At 37.0% G+C, this 20,899-nt stretch overlaps 1 protein-coding gene across 2 annotated transcripts; it reads right to left on the bottom strand.

Moving 5' to 3' along the window:
- Positions 1 to 1,233: 1,233 nt before the first annotated feature.
- On the bottom strand, positions 1,234 to 20,687 carry LOC121244082 (lysine-specific demethylase JMJ25-like). 2 transcript variants are annotated; one of them, XM_041142123.1, is made up of 13 exons: positions 19,881 to 20,687; positions 19,648 to 19,763; positions 18,948 to 19,047; positions 18,696 to 18,837; positions 18,314 to 18,377; positions 17,353 to 18,082; positions 16,009 to 16,338; positions 14,521 to 15,042; positions 13,755 to 13,827; positions 13,564 to 13,649; positions 3,198 to 3,317; positions 2,517 to 2,578; positions 1,234 to 1,695 (listed from the first exon to the last, which is right to left on the bottom strand). In XM_041142123.1, exons 1-13 carry the CDS (start codon positions 20,619 to 20,621, stop codon positions 1,692 to 1,694), a joined length of 3,090 nt encoding a protein of 1,029 aa, XP_040998057.1. In that variant the 5' UTR covers positions 20,622 to 20,687; the 3' UTR covers positions 1,234 to 1,691. The 2 variants fall into 2 exon arrangements, with proteins under 2 accessions (XP_040998057.1, XP_040998058.1); XM_041142124.1 differs by lacking the exons at positions 1,234 to 1,695; positions 2,517 to 2,578; positions 3,198 to 3,317 and adding an exon at positions 8,589 to 9,838.
- Positions 20,688 to 20,899: the final 212 nt, after the last annotated feature.

The following is a 20,899-nucleotide window of genomic DNA, read 5'->3' as shown; positions in this document are numbered from 1 at the left end:
TACAAACAAGATTTTAAAATGCCAAATACAGATCATAACCAACAGCCCCAAAATCACAAACTAGATTTCAAAATGCCAAGCACAAATCATAACCAACAACCCCAAGATCATGTACAAGATTTCGAAATGCCAAGCACAGATTATAACCAACAACCCCAAAATCACAAACTAGATTTTAAAATGCCAAGCACAAAGCATAACCAATAGCCTCAAAATCACACACTTGGTTATTCGAAATGCCTAACACTGTGAATAAAGAACAGCCCCAAAATCACAAAGATTTTGAAATGCCAAGCACAGTGAATAACCAACAACCCCTCAAATCACAAACAATCAATCGAAATGCCGAGAACTCAAATTCAAAAAGAAAAGCCCCAAAAAATGCATAGCTCCAACAAGTCGAAAAGCAACACAGATCATAAGTCATGGCCTTTTGAAATTATTATTCACAACAAATCGAATCGAAATGCCAAACCCTAGCGCAATGTCGTAAGCCCAAGTCTCAAAAATAAAAAATTTCGAAAGCTAGAGGTAAGGAGATAAAATACAATTGTCATATGCATCGGATTCAGCCATGAGAGGGGGGCTTTAGTGAGTAAAATAGCAGTGGGAGAGAGAAATACTTACATATATTTGGGCCGATGAAGAGAAACCACCATTAATGGTGGCTACGGTGCAACAGAGGGAAACATCAAAGAGGGCAACAGAGAGTGGAGAGAGAGAGTACGCAAGACCAACAGACGAAGGAGATGGGAAAGAGCTTTTGGGGATGTACAATGGTTCCCCATATATGATGAGGAATCACTGTAACTCCCCTAAATCAAAACCCTAAAATAGGGAATGGGATGGGAGAGAGTTTTTCAGCCCCTCCCTAAATTTTTCCCCATAATTTGGGAATAACAGTGATTTAGGATACCGGATGGGAATGCTCTTAGTATATTTGGTTCCTAAAATAAGAAAAATGATTATATCAACATAATATACGCAGATTTTGAAGGGCTAGCCGACCTCCCTCTCCATTTTAACTGTACCATCCTCCACTGACCCTTGATGTACATAATTTTTCATTAGCTACACCTAACATCATCAAATATCCGTAGTTATAGCAGTTTGAAGAAATCAAGGCTCCAAAAACTTGAAGTAGGGCCAAGTCTTTTCCTATTTTCCCTTCATAAAACATTTCCATGCATCACCATGCACGTATCTACTAGTAATTACGAATCGAGAATGATATTAAAACCAAAATGCCTCTACTACCATGGCATTCATCTCGTCAAGTTAACTCCTAATTTTTCAAAAACAATATTGCTGCAAACAAGCACCCAGTCTTTCCATTGATAACTTGAACTCTCGATTATGGTAGAATTATCATCTCATGATCACAGGCAAAAGAAAGAGATAACTGGGGGATGGAGGATAGCAAACAAGGCCTTGACAAAAAGCATGCAGCTGGTACAATACCAAAATACAGATGCATTATACCGTGATTAGTACGAATGGTTCAGCTGCATTTATAAAAACACCGGGACACTTTGTTTTCACCACAAAAGATATTCACCAATGAAGTTGAACGAACTCTGAATCTTGAGGCAGAAAATAGTCATCTGAAAATCGAGCATGCAAAACAGCACAACACTTCCGTTTTTGACCAATGAAGTTGAACAAGTTCTGAATCTCGAGGCAGAAAATGGTCACCTGAAAATCGAGTATTAAAAATACATCTTGTTACTTCAGATAAAATCTGTACTTGCAACACAGCACAAGAGACTGCACTACATGACTGAAAGCCTTCAAGACAATAATTCAGACGGTTATGGTTAAAATACAAAAACATAGTTTAATGTATGAAAATGAACCTGCATATAAACAGAATAAAAGGGGCAGGCTTTTAACCATACAAACTCGACCCACATCAAAACTTGAAATTCATTGCGTTGTTTCACATGAAGTTGAAACTTGACAAGCTACCTGCTTTCACCAACAAAATTTGGGCATGCACAGAGAAAATATAAAGCTGCCTTAAAATATAGTAAGACGTCATGCACATATAATTATTTGAATGCCGCGGATAGTGAGGGCAAGAATGAAGAATTGACATGTGCATTCACCTCTTAACTGCATGCAAACACTAAAAAATTTTATATGCCCATGCCAAGATTCATGATAATATGATTAAACCATCTTTGCTACCGCTTTCAAGGGCATTAATGATCCCTTTGCTAGGAAAAAAAGTATAAAATGGATATAAATACAGGATAAAGAGAGAGAGAGAGATAATAATAGCACATAACTTAATCAAGAAATACAATTACAAATTTACAACTCAAAATTTTTAAGAAACAATTAATCAAAAAAGCAGCATTATAAGTTTGTTAGGTACGACTACATTAATGAAAGCGAGGTTGTCAGAACTACAGAGAAAAATAAAAAGAATTATGCACTAAAAACACCTACAGATCTAGCATAAAGAGTGGCAGGCAAACTTACAGAATTAATCAATTTATAAAAGTACTAACCTTGGCTTCTGTTCTAAACTTTCAACAACCTGGCTCAGAGCATGAACAGTCATTTTCTTCACCTGTTCCAAGCAGAGTAGAAATAAAAAACCTTACAAGCACAATTTGTAATAAAGTTTTTACAATGAAACATTTCGTATTATACAATTATCATATGCCATATCACAAATTCCTAGCTGCAAGCAATTTCAGTCAATCAACCTACGATAAGCACGCACCAGGATTAAATTTAAGTTAATGCCAATCCAAATCATCATATATCACAATCAAGTAAGCACAAGTTCACGGAAATAAGATAGGTACCATGCATTGAGGACACAAAAGTGTGTGTGTAAATTAGTGCAGGTAGAATAATCAGAGAAAATGGTGTTTTATGGTGCAATCCATCTGCAGTTAGATCATGATGAGGTGAGAGAAGATTCAAGAGGTAATGGATTGCATTGGAGCAGTGGGATGGGATAATTGTGATGGAAACAGTAATCAAGAAGTACCGTGCAATCAGTAAGTTAAAGCTATGCAAAAAAATAATAATAATAATAATAATAATTGAGCAGTCAGATAATTTATAGCTCTACAAACTAAATGCTTTATCATTTGCAGCATAACGTAAACATGCCACACTACATGATATGTTATCCAAACACTTGAGATCACATAATAAAGGTACAAACAATCACATACCTCCAACTTGTCCTCCTTGGCCCTATGATTAAGGGGAAGTGTACGGAATTCCTCTGTCAAACGTATGCACTCACCAACATTTTCAGGTGAGACAAAGTCTAGTGCGACCTTTATGCATGACTAAACAGAACAAAAAAAAGAACAAAGTCACTTGTTTTGATAGGTACAGAAAACAAAAATGAACAAATTCATCAACATAAAGTTATGCCCATGGAAACACATCTAATAATAGCAATCGTTTTCATACGTCACAACAAGAGCAAGTAAACATTGATTTTTACTAAACTATTTCATTTTGTGCCAGTGTTAACAAGTGCATTGACAGAATCACTTTATAGCAACCTATAAACAACGATTAGTACACTTCATGAAGATGTAATACCTTGCATAAACTATAATTTATTTCATCGGTCTATATATCAAGTGTTTTTTCATTAGATTACTACATTGCATAGTTTAGATGTAAAGGTATCGTTGCAACTAAATTTGCTAGGTAAACGACTCAGAGTTCCCAATGGTTTACTAAGTGAGGAGATCGCAGAGTTCTGTTCATCATGAGACTAATCAGATCTGCAGTAGACACCCAAGAGACTTCAACAAGGCAGGCCAAAAGAGGAAGAGTAGAACAAGCAAAAAGTTATGCTTCAATTTTTTTGAGATCGAACTCAAGTTTTTTAAATAGAGGGTGGGTGGCCAAGTAAAGAGATGTACTTATCTTTTATAGCAGTCCTAATCTAGCAGTTTGAAGCCTTGAGAGGAGGAACAGTTTATTTTTTCAACACATGGTTCATTTGTGTTACGTCAAGTTCTGTTTATTCCTCATTCGATTTAGAACTCTTAGCAAAGTTGATGGTGAGATTGACTTTTTGTTCAAGGTTCAAGAATACCACACATAATTGTAAAAAATGCTATCCTCATGGACCTGTGCCAAAGCTCCCTTGAGCGGGTGATTCTGGAGGAGTTAGGTTGCCCAATTATTCCTGTTGTTAAAAGGAAAATTAAATTAATTGCTTGGCGACCACCAGAGAGAGGACGGGTGAAGTTGAATGTTGATGGAAGCTCTTGCGGCAATCCGGGTATTTCAGGTGGGGGAGGTATTATTCAGAATTTTCAAGGTGGAGTAGTGACGGGTTTTGCTCATTCATATGGCGGGTTGTGTAGGCAATTGGAGTTGAGAGATGTTTTGGTAGAGTCAGACTCATTGGTCATAATTGGGTGGTTGGCTTCGGAAGTGTGTAAGTATTGGTTTCTTTGGAATTTTTGAGAGGAAATTACAACTATTGTTGGAGAGCTTAATGTTTGATTTTGTCACATTTTTAGAGAAGCAAACATGGCAACGGACTTTCTGGCTAAGTAGGGGACGTGAGGGGTCAATTCAGATTTTGGTGATGATACTTTCATGCATGGCCCCATTCGGGGTATTATTCGTATGGATAAACTTGACATTCCATTTCTTAGATGATGTTGATTTTGAGGGATTGGTTGTTGGGGTTTTTTTTTTTTTTTTTTTCTTTATTCTTGAGGTTTTAAGATTTCAAGGTCTTTGTTTATTGGTATTCCTCCGCCATAAGTGAGGGTTTTTCTAATAAAAGTGAAAATGGGTCACTATTGGACATGTGACCTCCGCTCTTTAAAAAAAAAAAAAAAGTTCAAGCAAGGCTCAAAAAATTGGTGCTGAATTGGAATTAGATAAGGATTGATTTGATTGAACTTAAATCAGTTGATCGAACCACTTTGTGGGCAAATAAAAAAATACACCCAAATCAATTTGGTTTTTAACCAATCAAATTGCCTCATTTGAATCAATCAGAAACGAATAGTGTTTTTGAGCCATGGGTTAAAGTGTTAAACAAGGGCCAAGTTTATGATTTTAGAAGAAATATGATAGAAAATTGAGAAGGCAATAGAAGAGGAGAAAAATAGGGGGTTACTAAGGTCATAGCAGCTGAAAATGATAGCATATGTCATTAGTATACGTGTTATGTTGCTTCATCTAAACCTCTCTTGTTTTCAAACGAAGAGGTGGACTAGAGTATCATTATCTTTTAGCAATCAATTCGGGCTTAGTTGGACACTTAAGAGTAGGGCTGTAACCGGTCCGGTTTAGGACCAAACCGGTATGTACTGGTTTTGCATTTTTAAAACCGATTACGCACTGATTACCCCCCCTAAATCGGTACATCCGATTTTACCCGTTCCGGTCTAATTCGGTCCTGTTTTAATAAAATGCAAATTTATATATATAGGAAAAAAAAATGCTTTAAAAAAATCTGTTTTATACTTCTATTCCAAAATCTGTTGCTATTAATTAAAAAGAAAAAAATAACTGCCCTAACACCTCTTGACATGTTTTTATAAGGAAACCTTCTCTTTAAACAATCAACTAATAGTATTAAACTATTAACATTAGGCCATAAAATGTAAGTTATAATTAATATACATTAGATACTAATGTATATTAGTATTACTAATTTACTAATGTATTATGTACTTATCAAAAAAAATATATTGAGAATTTATTAGGCCATAAAATTTGGTAATAATATTTGGGTGATTTTCTTTTTTTTTTTGGTAAATAATATTTTAGTGATCTTATTTACAACTTTGGTATATAAATTCAAATATTTTGATATTTAGAATTTTTTTTTCAATTGATGTGATTTATCAATTTTAGTTTATTTTTAAATTAATTTATATTATTATATATACTATATATAAATATTATATATAATATAAAAAAAAATAATTTAAAATATATATTATATAGAACCAATCCAGTCTGGGCCTAAAAAGCCTAGAATCAAAACCGGACCGATTCTAGCCGGTTTTGCCATTACATAAACTGGTTTCGGACCGGACCGGTCCAAAACGGAACCGGTTTGACCAATTCGGGCAAGTCCGGTCTGGTTTTCCGGTTTTTTTTTTACACTCTTGCCTTAGAGTATATCATAATTCTGTGAATAGTAGTGAAATAGTTTAAGTTAAGATATTTTATTGAGTTTTGGAAAAGGAGAGAAAAAATTGAATAAAAATATTATAAAATTTATAAATTATTTGAATGTAATTTTTTAATATTATTTTTTTCTTGAAGTTTGTAAAGTTGTATTGATTTTCGTGTTTTGTTTTAGAGTTAGTAAAAAGTGTATCGGTTTTTGTGTTTGGATAATGATTAGGTAATGATTAGATGAAAAAATTGAAAATTGAAAATTGAAAAATATTGTGTTTTGAGTGGTGTTTGAAAATGAATATGAGAAATTTTGTAAATTTTGTGCCCCATCTCTATGTCCAAACATCCTCTTAGTCATTTGATTAGAGCAATGATATCAAAACCAGTCCTTTATAGCTAAGACACAAACCTAGTGTTGTCCTAATGATTTTAAGGACTTTATTGACCCTACTGAAGTAGCTCACATCACATGACCATTTTAGAAGACTCAAATAAAATAAAATAAAAACATTGCTTGACTTCCAATAAGAACTAAACAAGATTAGGCCAACTTTAATGAACACGCATGAACCTTTTCGGGTGGGTGGGAACTTAAGTCCGGCTTTAAAGTGGCTAGAGATTCAGCATATGGCTCAGGATCACCATGCTTCAGTTCTTCCTAAGAGATTCATGTACTTCCAATAGTAGGATTTCTCAACCAATTGATCCCCAATCACAACTACAAATTCCTTTGTAGTGAATTGGCCTCTCTTATGTTTAGAATATCTTCAACTTTGAGAAGCTTCTTAGGAAGTAGTTTCAAAATAGTTGGAGCTGTTTCACCATTTCCTTTGAACTCATCAAAGCACAAACCTGTAACATTAGATATCAGAGTAATTTCTAGGTCATTGAGCAGCTCTATGATATAGGAATTAGTGCTATCTTCTTTAACACCTTACACAAGCCAAATCTTCTTGCCTAGTTTTTGGTATGTGCCTTCAAACTCTTTCAAACACTAGTGTTTATTAGCTGTCTCCCCATCCATTTTGATGCTTGTTACAATGGGAGCACATAATCACAAAAGCACCTCAAATGTTCCGCAAAGGCTTCTCCATCTTCACTCACCCTATTTCTTGGGGTAACGGACCAAGACATAACAAATGCTATCGTTCATAATCATATACAGCCTCAAAAGAAGTCTTCTAAGTGGTCATATTCATTGTATTATTACAAGTGAACATTTGGTTGAGGAAGTATTCTTCACATAATCTTCTATTTATAGCTTCAATTTGGCCATCCATTTAAGGGTCATGTGTGCTAGAATACTTCCAATTGTGTGCCCAATCTTCTCCATAACAAATGCCAAAAGTGTCTCATAAACTTCACAGCTCAGTCTAACACAATAAAACAAGGAATTTCGTGAAGATTAACAATTTCCTTGAAAAAAAAAATCAAATGCATCATTTGTGAGAATGTATTGACCACAAGTATATCTTTGAGGGTTGAAGTTGTTGGGATTGAAGTTAGCAAGTCTAAAAAAGGTACTAGTCTATCTCAGACAAAGTATGTACTTGACTTATTGGAAGAAACTGGGTTATTGGGTGCTCGACCTATTGATACTCCTATAGATCAAAATCATAAGCTCTTTAAAGATAAGGGAGATTTGTTTGAAGATCCAATCAAGCACGTCGACTTGTTGGAAAGTTGAATTCTATTACCATCATCGCACCTAACATTTCTTATGTAGTGATTGTAGCGAGTCAATTCTCCGCCAGTGTCTCACATTGGAATGCTTAATTCATATTCTTTGCTATTGTAAGTGAGCTCTTGCGCTTAGATTGCTATAGAAATTAAATGGACATCTTTGAGTGGAAGCTTTTTCTGATGTTGATTGGGTAAGGTTTCCTTCAAATACAAGATATACTACTGGGTGGTATACCTTTTTGGGGGGTAATTTAGTTACATGAAAGAGTAAGAAACAAATAATAGTAGCCCATTCTAGTGCAAAAGCTGAATACGAGGCAATGCTCATATTACTAGTGAATTGACATGGTTACAACACTTTCTTCAAGAGATTGGCTTCCCAACTCCTACTCTTCTCTAGTTGCTTTGTGATAATCAAGCTACATCACATATTACCTCTAATCAAGTATTTCATAATTGGACTGAACATATAGAGATTGATTGTCATTTCTTCTGAGATAAAATACTTATTGGTGATATTTCCACACTTTTTGTGAAGTCTAGAGCAACTTACAAATGTATCTACCAAGTCATTATGTCAGTCATTTATAGTTTATTTGTTCTAAACTGAGTTTAAATGACATATATGCTCCAACTTGAAGAATGTTGGAGGGCATTACTGTACTAAGTATACTCCATATGGGTATAAATGTAAAACACAAGCTAATTTATATATGGTGCAATGGTAAGAGGGTAGGACAAGAGTTTTGAACTACCCATTATTTTCTCTCAAAATCTTAATCTTGACAATTTGTTCAAAAAGGCATAATCCAAGTACACAGGGAGTATACATCAAATATGCCTAATTACCACTAAGCACTAATGAGAGACAAATCATGAAAATTGTCCAGGTTACAAGTAATGGCCGAAGCCCAAGAAAATAAAGTACTACAAAAGAATCTCTTCAGCTCATCCAAAGAATGTTCCTTATCTTCAAAGCACATCTTGTTTCTCTCCATCCACATACACCATATAATACAATGAGGGATCATTCTCCACACAGCAACAATGTGGACATTTCCCCTAATACTTGTCCAGCACTTCAAAATACCCATAACTCTTACAGGCATAACCCATGCCAGCCTGCTCCAATTAAGGATCTCATTTCATAAACACCGGGCCACTTCACAATGTAACAAAAGATGATCCAATGAGTCCCCATCTTTCTTGCACAAAAAGCACCAATCCATAAATGATAAGACCGTGTTTCTTTAAATTGTCAAATGTGAGAATTCTCCCAAGAGATGCAGTCTATATAAAGAAAGCAATCTTAGGAGGTGCCTTAGAATTCCAAATAGCCTTTCAAGGAAAACAATGATCATTAAAGAATCCCAAGAGGGCCTTATAGAAGTAACGCAACGAAAACTTGTTATTTCCACCAAGAGTCTAAATCATCCTATCCTCCAACAGATTGCCAAACGACATAGCATTCAATGAGTCAAAAAAACCAGCAAACATTTCGAATTCCCAATCATGAGCCACTTTCAAAAACTACCATTCCAATGGACAGAACCAATGGAAAACACCAATAAATCAGCCACCATGCCTCTATCCCTTGAAATCTGGTAGGGCATGGGAAAAACATGCTTAAGAGCCCTTTCACCACACCAAACATCAGCCAAAAATAAACACAATGACCTCTTCCAACAGCAAATCTGAAAAATTTGGAGAACCTCCCCCATCTAGAGCGAATATTTTTTCACAACCTCACATCATGTCCCCTTAACTTCATTAGAACACCAGCCCACCTATACTCACATATTTTGAATCTATGACTTCTCTCCACAAACCCTCACCTTCTTGATAATATCTCTACAACCATTTTCCCAAGAGTGCTTTGTTGAAGACCCTCGAATTACGCACCCCCAAACCACCACAAGATATCGGGGAACAAACTTTATCCCAACCAACAAGATGAAACTTTGTTTCCTCCCCAAATTACAAAAAGTTTTCTCCATATGAGAGGCCACACCTGTAGGCAACGGAAATAGAGAAATGAAATATGTAGGGAGGTTAGATAAAGTGCTCTTGAATCTTGATGAGAGTAAGCTATGTTTGGGCACTTAAATGAGATGACTCGTCTCAAAAGTTTTCACAATTTTCTTCTCAAACATCATTCAAACACAAAATACTTTTCATCTAATCATTATAATTTTCTCAAACTTTCAAACAAAAACACACAAAAAAAAAAAAAACTAATTTTTCATATTTCAAATTAAATGATAATATGCAAATAATATTTTAATTTTATAATATTTTTATTTAACTTTTTCTCTCTTTTCTCAAAATCTAATAAAGCATCTTAACTCAAACAATTTCACTATTATTTGCCAAATTCTCATCATATCTCATTACTCAACCATGCCCTTAATCTACCACCCTTTGATAAATAGATTGGTTTCCAACCTCCCAAACTTCTGTCAATTTTTTCTAACACACCCTCTCAAATACATTTTGCCTTGAAAGCAGCCTCCACAGAAGACCAAGGTATTTCAAGGGCAGTGAAGCAACCGTACAGCCCAAGATATTTGCCAAGCCATTAATATTGTTCACTATACCCACAAGAGTCGTTTCAGATTCGAGAGATTTCAAGCCCGAAACAGTTTCAAAGCAAAGTAATACAACCCTCAAATATTGCATATCACCACGATCCAGGCTCACAAAAAAGGGAAGTAGCATCAGCAAAGAGAAGGTGAGATATATTAACACCTCCCACTGAAAAACCAACAAGAAAACCTCCATTAACAGCCCCTCCCAACATGCGAATCAGTGTGACCATAACAATGACAAACAGAAAAGAGGAGAGGGGATCCCCTTATCTTAATCCCGTAGAGCTGTTTAAAAATCCCTCCAATGCACCATTCACCAAAACCAAATAATGGATAGTAGATATACAATACCTAATCCATGAAATCCATCTATCCCCAAAACCACACCTCCCAAGTAAGTAATAAAAAACCCCAATTAACATGGACATAAGCCTTTTCCGTATCCAACTTGAACAAGAACCCAAGTGTACCTTCCTTAATTCTACAATCCAAACATTCATTGGCAATCAAAACCAAGTACAAGATTTGTCTCTCCACAAAAACATTTTGAGATTTTCATATAATACTACTCATAACAGAACTCATACAATTGGCAAACACCTTTGAGATTATCTTATACACCCATTAATGAGACTAATACGTCGAAAAATCTTCACCTCCATTGCCCCAACTTTCTTATGAATAAAAGCAATACAAGATGTATTAATGCTTTTTTCGAATTTACCAGAAGTGTAAAGTTCATGAAAACCTTCATAATATCCTCACCAACGACATCCCAACAATCATGATAAAAAGCCATAGAGAACCCGTCTAGACCCGGGGCTTTATCCTTAGCCATCCCACAAATCACCTAAAAAACCCCATCTGCCTCAAAATGTCTCTCCAACCAAATAGAGCTTGATTGATTGATAGTCCTAAAGGGCAAGCTATCAAGTTTGGGACTCCAAGGAAATTTTACAAAAAGGAGATCTTCATAGAAGTTGACAATGACTCTTAATAACATCATGGTCAGAGCAAACATGTCCATCAACTTGAAGTATCTCGATGGCATTATTCATACGATAAGAATTAGCCACCCGATGGAAAAACTTAGTACAATAGTCCCCTTCTTTCAAACAAAGGGCACGTGACTTCTGTCTCCATGAGATTTCTTCCATTAAACGCACATTTTCAAGCTCCGTAGTGATAAATAGTTTCCTACAAGAATCCTCCTTAGAAAGAGGAACGCTCACCTCCCTATCCTCCAAAACCTGTAAAGCCTCTATAAAGAACCTTTTTGACTATCAAGATGTCCAAAGACATCTGCATTCCACATCTTCAAGTCCCTCTTCAATGCTTTCAATTTCCCAACCAGCATAAAACTTGGTGAGCCCTCTAAAAACTACAAGGACCACCATGACCTAACTTTTTCCACAAAACCATCAACTTTCAACCACATATTTTCAAACTTAAAATATCTTTTACACTCATGAATGCCCACACAGTCCAGTACAATAGGGAAATGGAACGACAAAACTCTATCCAACCTCTTCTGGAGTAAGTTAGAATAGTGAGTCTCCCATGTGGAGACACCAAAAATCTGTCCAAACTGGACCAGGCCCGATTATTGGACCAAGTGTGCACACCACCAAAAAGTGGCAGATCCACCAAATTCAAAAAATATTTGGACCTCACAATCCTTTGTATCCCTCAATATAGTTGCTACTAAAACAATTGTAACCACCAAACTCCTTCCATAGCTGATGGCACGTCATTTAATGACAAAAAGTAGAGTTTTTGATGTGTCACTTCTTCCTCCTAATCAACCAATTAAACTCTTCTTTATGGACATGCATACAACAAATGACCTCACTCCACAATTTAATGGCAAAAAGTAGAGTTTTTGACAACTAATACTAGAAACTTCCTTCCCTTTCTCCACTCAGTCAACACCACTAGTAAGTCAAATCCCATCATGGTTGGAATATCCCTCACCATTGGCACTATGCAGAGCTGTTTGATCAGCTCTTGAAATACTAGCAGCAGTAGGGCCTCACTGAACTGTAGAACTAGCAGCCCTAGGTGTTAAAAGTCTTCTCAGCCCAAGCCTTAATATCCTTTGCTTCAGACAACAAGGCATTTTTGTTGCATCCTCCGAATCTGTGAGCCTAATAACTCCCATCACATCTTGAATTGAAGAACTCAACCCCAAAAGATAGCAAGTTGTCAGTTGCACATTCCTTTCATTGAGGTTGACATGAATAGATAAATTATTAAATTCAGACGAATATGCTTCTATGCTTAGTTTGCATCAAATCATAAAAATGTTGGTACAAATCCACCAACAGGGAAAAACTATTTCTCATCTTTATTTTCATATGGTCCCATGTGCAGGTTTTTGGCTTTCCTTGACCATGAAGTTCCTCAACTATAAGAGCAGCCCCTCATAATTCACAAACTGCACTCAAAATAGTGCTCAACATTGGCTTCCAAATCATAATAATCTTCAGTATGCACAACACCAGAAAGTTCAGCAACCCCCACCATCGCACCACCCATACTCAAATCAAGAGTTCTCACTAATCTCTGCAATCCAGAAAAATGAGCTGACTCCACTCAAAACACCATGGAGTGGATAAATCTTCAAGATTAGTTCCTCCCTATCCTCACGGCCACCTTTTGGTACACCAAAGAGATCATGGTTTCCTTCTCGAAATTGCTCCCGGGCCGCCTCACGTCTCATCACTAGAGAGCTTGAACAACCCACTACAAATAAACCATACAAACCACATCTACCAGTCTACTCTTTTAAATAACTGAATAAGATAAAGGCAATACGACATCACCTGAACAAAGAATTATGACACTCAAATATTGTCCTTGCAAGATGGAATGACTTATAGATGCTAGAAATACAACAAGTCCACGAAGATATCATCCTAGTCGAGCTGTAAAAGAACATTACTTGAACAAGAGACGGGTGTAGAAGGATAGACTAGTTGATACCTTATTGATGTGTAAATCCCTCTGCTTTATTTCAAGGGAAATGTAGCAAAATAATTTTGTATGACTAGTTACTGGTGCAAGAGGTACTTTAAATTTATATCCAATTTTTATGAACTAGAGAAACAAGAAAAAAAAAAAAAACCCCAAGAGAAATTTACTATACCTCTAGGTTTCTGACTTGATGCGGACAGCCAGCAGGAATGAAGACAGCATCCCCAAGATTTTGGACAAATGTCCATGGTTCAATTCCTATGACACCATAAAATTACCATAAAAAAGAATCATAATAAATTACGATAAAAAAAAAGATTGCAGCATTCAGTCCAACTAGCTCCACATATTTAACAAACTGACCATACTCATCCTTGAGCTTTCTCTTGTGCTCCACAGTCAGATAAAAGGTCTGGTCATGTATAGGGTGAACAACCTGTAGCACCAAAAGATATAATAAACTGATTCCACAGAAATATTTGTCAAGTATTAACAGGAATTTAATGCTATATTTCCACTCAATGATTTGTTTATTCACATCCTAAGTCCTGCTGGTGCAGAGCTGGTCAGGCAGATATCTACATAAGTTCAGATTCCTGCTGCACCCGATCCGAGCTGTACTTCTGACCTGGCCTGAGCCAAAACAATCAAAATCCCAGCAGGCAGAAGGAAGTCTTTCTACCCAAGCAGACAGTATAATAATGATAAAAAAAAAAAAAAAAGGCAAAAAAAACCAAAAGAATGTGGGCCAAAGGGGAGCCAAACCCATGTTTGGGCCAATAAGAAAATTCTTGATCTGCAATTCGATCCTTACATCTCCTGAACCGACAGTCAGAACTCGGTTCAACTCAGAAGGCTGATCTCAACTTGGCTTCTGCATGGTCTGCCTTCCGACTTCCGTCATGTCAGAAGAATATCCCTACCTATATCCCAATTTGTTACATGATTTGGATTTCCAACAGTTCCCTTTGGCACAAATTAAAGGTAATTTTAAAAGGTTCAAAATCTTTTTCTACAAACCTTAGCTGTATGCATATTATAAAAAGTAACACCATTTCTTAGTATTTACACATTAAAAAGCAACACCATTTCTTAGTATCGACCAAACGAAAATGGCATGCCAAATTACCTGCGGCAATGGACAACAATGGATGTGCCTGAATTCCCGGAAATGCTTCTTAAGATACTCCTGCAGCTTAGGACTGTCTTGTCTTCGGAAGATGTCCCAAAGGGCACCACTCTGAGAAGCTTCTAACCCATCCAAATTATTTCCAGAACTTGTAAGAAAACTCCCACCATTGTTAGCTTCATCCACTTTTGGCACTTGAGTCTTTTCCAGCACTGAGCCCCTTGAAAAGCCTGCCCCATCCATCCTTGAATCACCAGCGAGTTGAGCAACATGATTAGCCGGTTCTGTAACGGTTACAAAGGTGTTCTGATCCCCAGGTTCACCGCTAAATTCTTTATCATTAGCAGTAAGTGTACAAGACCCACCGCCAGAAATGTTAATCTTGACCTTTTCATCCACAGGCAGAAAATCCCCAAAGATTTCTTTTTGGTCTTGCTCAAAGTGCTTCCTTTTCAACTTCTCTATACTCTCGAGTGTCTCAGCTTTAAAGGTCGGCTTGGCAGTATGTGTCAAAACATTTACCTGAAAATTTGAATTAAGAACAAATTAAATTAAGAGTCTCAAACAACAAAAAGGAAAACTTAATTTTTATTTATGTCCCTTGTATCTATTACGAGACGTGTTCTTCACCAAGGGATTCAATTACAACAAAAACCGCACCTAAGCCTTACCCATCATTGCAATATTCTCTGTTTCCTTTTACACATGTTTTACTTCCATCAAGTCAATTGTGTCCAAAGCATAATGGTACCTATTCACACCCCCCCCCCAAAAAAAAAGAAAAAAAACTTCCTTTTTTAACTTCTATAGAAAGTAAAATAACATTATAATGAAGGAAGCTAATGAATACCCCTAATTTGGGGTGGCCGGGTGGGTTAAGGGCATGACAATTGAATCTGTGCCACTATGTAGAGTAAACCCTAAAAACATAGACTACACCCTAAAAACGTGAATATTGCACCTAAGTGACTAAGAATACATGACATTGTAATAACTGCTGATTGCAGGAATATGAATCAAAGGCAACTATATTATTTAAATCAAGTATGATTAACAAAAATTAAGAAACATAAAGCAATGTGTGAAGTTGTGAATATTCTAGGTTTGGACTCAATGTAGTAATTGTCCATTAAACTAAACTTAAAACAACCCAATACCAGATTGGCAAACTGCAAACAGCTTTGCCAAAGGTCATTGAAGCTTATATAACATAACTGGTACGAAAGATTATAAGATAAGTATGCCATAGAATTTAGTCAACTGTGGCAAGGTATCAAACCCATAAATGTTTGTGATGGGCAGTAATAGACACAGCCATGAAGTGTTCACCAGATACCAAAACTTATGTGATTCATCTGGCCCTTGGCCCTTAACTTGGAATTCCTTTAGCCTGTACAAACAAACATAGACAGTTCCAAGCAGCGACCATGCAAAGAGAAGTTCCACTCCAACAAACAAAAAGGTAGAAGTGCCAACAAAACCACATACCGCATCAGACATGTCGCAGTGAAGCTTAGTGACAGAGTCCCCACGGCCAAGCTCCTGAGGAATTCCATAAGCAATATAAGTCTTGGGGCCCATATCTGGCTTAAGAGATTTCTCAGGCAAGTTGACTGCAATATTTAAAAGACCCTTGCGTGGATGTGTATATTCCTTAAAGGGCAAGCAACAGATGAACTCAGCACCATGACGTGGCAAGCGTTCCTCAAACAAATTAGATGGAGGCCAGTCTTTCAGTTTTAGTATCAAGGGCCACAAGCGCTGATCAACACGACCATGCATATACCATGTAAAGAACTGGTGGATATTGATATTGCACTGCAATTCATCATACAAATTAGAATCGTAAAGCAAATCTAAGACCAGACCTGCTGACTCAGATGAGCCTCACAAGACGAAAAACAAAAGGCTATGCAATAGAGTAAAAAATAAATTGTTTACATTTAATGCAATCAAGGCTACTTCTATTTGGAAATGATAGCAGTGACCTGTGACGAGAGGAGCTAATTACTAGAGACCGAACGAGAGCAGGCTGAGAAGACAACTGGGAAAGTACTCTTAATTTCTTCCTATAGATAAATTTTTTTTTTAGCGAAAAGGAGTGCAATCCAAGAGTACAGGAAGTACACGAAGATATTCACCTAACTAGCAAAAGAAAAAAGTGATAGAGAAAGAGTTGAGCCTTGACACCAATCTCCTGCAATCCTCAAAATTACGCTTATTTCTCTCTCTAAAGGCACCACAATAAAGCACAATGGAGTCATCATCCACAATAAGGCACACTTGTAGCTACCAATTTGACCTTAACAACATGTTAGAAGATCCACCTTGCAAGAAGGCACAACCCAATCTATCCCAAAGAGTCCAAAACCCCTAAAGCTCTAAAAAAAGAGGGAAAAGCAAAAGAAACAACCATGAATTATGGCTCAAAAACTAGGTACCAACAGTCACCAAAATTGGGACCAAAGTTTTCAATTTGAGATTGAAAGGACACGAAAGCAGTCATTATGATCTTCCCCTGAAAAAAAAAATCCGAGAAGGGAGCATATCCAGCTGTTAATTTTCAAGGGAGGGGATTATAGATGACATGGTAAAGTTATGGACAAGTTGATATTGGAAAACGTATTGCTGTCTTAAAAACTGAAGGAATTTCACTGGTAAAATTAGTTTGAAATTTCCAAATAAAAGATTCTTCTATTCCAAGTAACTACATAGACATTTTCATCAAACATGATTAAGCAAAGTAAATTAGACACAAACAGCATTGGAATGAAAATGAGAAGTTAAGACATCCAGAAATAAGATTCTTTAGAAGGATGGTAATGAACTCACCTCACACCAATCCAAGCAATCAATAGCCTTAACTTCCAACTCCCTATCATGTTTGGCATGTTTCAACTGACGGACTGCACGCCACATGACCTCTGGTTCCCAACTTAAACCAGATGCAGATTCAAGCACATTACTGACAAGTATGGGCTCAGCTCTGCTCCAGTGCCACTGGAAATGTTTCAAATCCCCCTGGTGTATATCTTGGGCCCTCGGGCAATACAAATAGTTGTCATCAGAATCTTCTCGAGACGCCGCTTTTCGTAACCTATCATTGCTGAAGTCGACTTCTCCCACAGAGTTGAAGCACAAACACCGTTGTAAAGATATTGCAGCCACATCCATAAGTTTGCAACTTCTGGCTATTTCTTCTGCTTTTTTGACCAAGTCTGAAATGAAATTTTCTGAAAAAACACATCGCAATTCTAGAATTCCCTGACCACAACCACCCATGTCTTTTGAGGGGCAAGGAATGCTACCATCTTCTTTTGATTTCCACCCAGATTTTGACTTCATATGATCCACAGGGCACGTCTCAGCAGGTAATTTCACTTCCTTACCCTCTCCACCATGCATATAGTCAAAGCCACGGTCAATATACTTCATAATCACTTCTTCATCAACTCCCCAGATGTTTTCATCACGAATCTCCCGGCAACAGATAAGGCAAAGATCATAGGAACATCTAGGACAACTTCTGTGAAAATCATATATGGAAGTCTTGCAGTTGTCACTGCAAAACAAATGTAGCAGGAAGAAACCTTCGTAAAGCTATGTAACTATGAGAAACAGAAGGCATCTCCAGAAAAGACCTTTTTTTTTAATTGGTAAATAAATTTTTATTGATCAAAAGAGTAGGCAAGAGCCCAAGTATACAAGACATATACAAGAACAACGCCTAAACATGCTAGTTTAGTGATATAAGGAATTCATAGAAGGTCATGCCAACCAGAAAAGACCTTACCAATACATACGTTCGTCAATAGGGCAATCTACTTGCTTTATCTCTAAAAGCGGATGCAATAACCCTATCAAATGAGCATGACATAATCAAATCAGAAGATTACATCCAAAAAACAACCTACTAAAGAGCAACTGCCTGCAACGGTCAAAATTAACATCAATCCAAATTAAAGAAAAGTGTAGATTATAATGTTCAGCAATGAAGCAAGCCAAAAGTGATTTTCTCAAACCGGTAAAAATTTCAATTTCCACATTTATGAGACATCTTCCAATCCAGACTAACTCAATTTCTGTGGTCACTTCAAAACTATAACAAGAGTTGCATGACGGACAAGGTTCTAACCTTTTTTTCTTCCTTTTGAATAAGGAAAGAAAGAAAATACCTTGTCTTTTGGCCTCCATTTCCTTTTCAGTCATTTGTTCTTCATTAAGTTGCTTCAAAATTGGAAGAATTGTTTGCAGCACATATTTATAGTGCTCAGACTGCTCGTCTTCACTGACAGTAAATTCTAGGTTCTTCAAATTCTGCACCACAACTTATAATGTGTCAAACTCACATTCATGATAATATAAGAAAAAGCACAGCATCAGAAAATAAACTATCTTATGAAATGTGAGAAAAAGGATAAACTAACCTTAACAGGCACGTCCAATCGTAAGCATGCTTTGCAATTGCAATTTCCACGACACACTGGACAAGCCTCTGCAACAGCATCCTTCTCCATATTTGGATACCTACACAATACATATGGTAACTGCACATGCAGAAGCTCATATTTTGATACAGAATGTTTTGTTTTACAGCTAGAAATATTTTTGGACCTCCCTTAACTTTCATCGTCAGCCTCAGGGGCATAGGTTCCAATCCATAGAAATCAATTGTACAAGTTTTGGAATTTGGACCGATCCCTAATAAAAGTTTAATGAAGCTGAACAGCATGACTACCTTATTTTGCTCTGATGAGACATACTTTCTATTATTCATTCATGCAATTCATCATGTCTGAGGATGGCTTGCTTAATAAAACTGTGCCTCTGATTTTCATTAGAAGTGGCTGGCTTACTCACCAACAAAAAAATTGTAAATTAATGTCTCGAGCTTTATAATGCATAGTTTGCATGTTCACCGTCTTATGAGATTATGTGATTCACAATAGAATGACTAATTTCAAGATTAGAGCTGAAACTTCTTTGCGGGTATAAACCAAGATAACTTCAATTCAAAGTGCCAAAACTAACACGTAAACCACACTGATATTGACATGGTTCTATATAAAAGTGAATACCAAATCAACAAACTAGTTAAGCAAAAAGAAAAGGAAAAAAAAAATTTACCATCTTTTCAGGCAAGGAACACAATATCGTTTTCTCTTACAACTCTTGCACCGAACAACCTCGCCTTTATCATTCCTCTGACATTGATGACACATTAAGGACTCCTCTTCGATCCACTGTCGAATCCAAAGTCAGTCAAACACGATCTAGAAAACTAACTACTAGAACCGCACAACAAAGCAAAAACACAAAAAAAAAAAAAAAAAAAAAAAAAAAGGGAAGAAGATTGGTACTTTATCATATTTATTTACTTTAGCAATATCTTGGTTCGGAACTTCTGTAGCCCTCAATGAATAACCTGTCCTACTGTTGCTTCCATAAAAATCCTTCCTCTCTGCCCCATTGTTCTTCTTTTTGTTTTCCAAAACCGCCTGTTTCGTAACCTTGTTTGCAACTCCAACTCTACCACGCTTCTTCTTTGGCCTTCCCCGCATCTTCCCCTTATTTGCATTGCCATCAATGCCTTGCCCTGGATCGAACCCATTAATTTCCTGAACTTTCTCATCCTGCTGAGCACCACAACTTTCTCCATGGCCTTTCTCGGCCGATAAGTTCTTTCTCTTCCTCCCACGCTTCTTTATTGGCCTATCCAGTATCCTCTGCTTATCTGCGTAATCTAAAATTCCTTGTTCTGACGCCAACCCATTGTTATCCTCAACCTTCTCATTCTTCTGAACAACATAATCTTCACCAGTAGATAGCTTGCTTTTCTTCCTCCGACGCTTCTTCACCAAAACCTCACCATCATCTTCGCCCATGATTTCAGCATAGTTCAGCCTCTTCAACCCCCGAGTCCTCGGCCCACTTCCCATAGAAACCCCATCTCCATTAACAGAAGCATCCCCTTTCTCGGCCTTCTCCACCGAAGCCCCAGGATCCTTCTTCGTCACAGGCTCAACTGCTTCTCCAACTACTCCTTCCCCCTTAGGACCACATCCTTCCTGCAAATCCCGCTTCTTTCTTCCACGCGCCATCACAAACCCAGCAAAACAGAGAAAGTTTGGTGAAGGAGCAAGTAGCAACTGGTTTTGAAGAGAGAGAGCGTATATATGTCACAAAAAGTGAAGGTGTTTTCAGGAAAACGGTGGGTACGGACTTTTTTGAGTTTTGAAAGTGTGGCGCCAAGGACGGATGGATATACCAATACCACCCTCAGCCTCAGGGTTAGCTTCTTCCTACTCTACCATTTTAGGGTTGTAATTGTACTAGTATTCACCATTCAGTGGGCTGTGGGCCGAATTCCAAAAACCCT

Source organism: Juglans microcarpa x Juglans regia, chromosome 8S, assembly GCF_004785595.1.
Source record: "Juglans microcarpa x Juglans regia isolate MS1-56 chromosome 8S, Jm3101_v1.0, whole genome shotgun sequence".
NCBI lineage: Eukaryota > Viridiplantae > Streptophyta > Magnoliopsida > Fagales > Juglandaceae > Juglans > Juglans microcarpa x Juglans regia.
The sequence above is the reverse complement of the archived record's forward strand: the minus strand, read 5'-3'. Positions and strand labels throughout refer to the sequence as shown.

What these genes read in the sequence shown, in the direction of transcription:
- LOC121244082 (XM_041142123.1), bottom strand. Translation starts at nt 20,621, where the DNA reads ATGGCGCGTGGAAGAAAGAAGCGGGATTTGCAGGAAGGATGTGGTCCT. An exon ending in GATTGGACGTGCCTGTTAAG is followed by an intron (nt 18,838 to 18,947) that starts GTTAGTTTATCC and finishes GTTGTGGTGCAG; the next exon opens with AATTTGAAGAACCTAGAATT. An exon ending in ATTGACGAACGTATGTATTG is followed by an intron (nt 18,083 to 18,313) that starts GTAAGGTCTTTT and finishes TTTGTTTTGCAG; the next exon opens with TGACAACTGCAAGACTTCCA.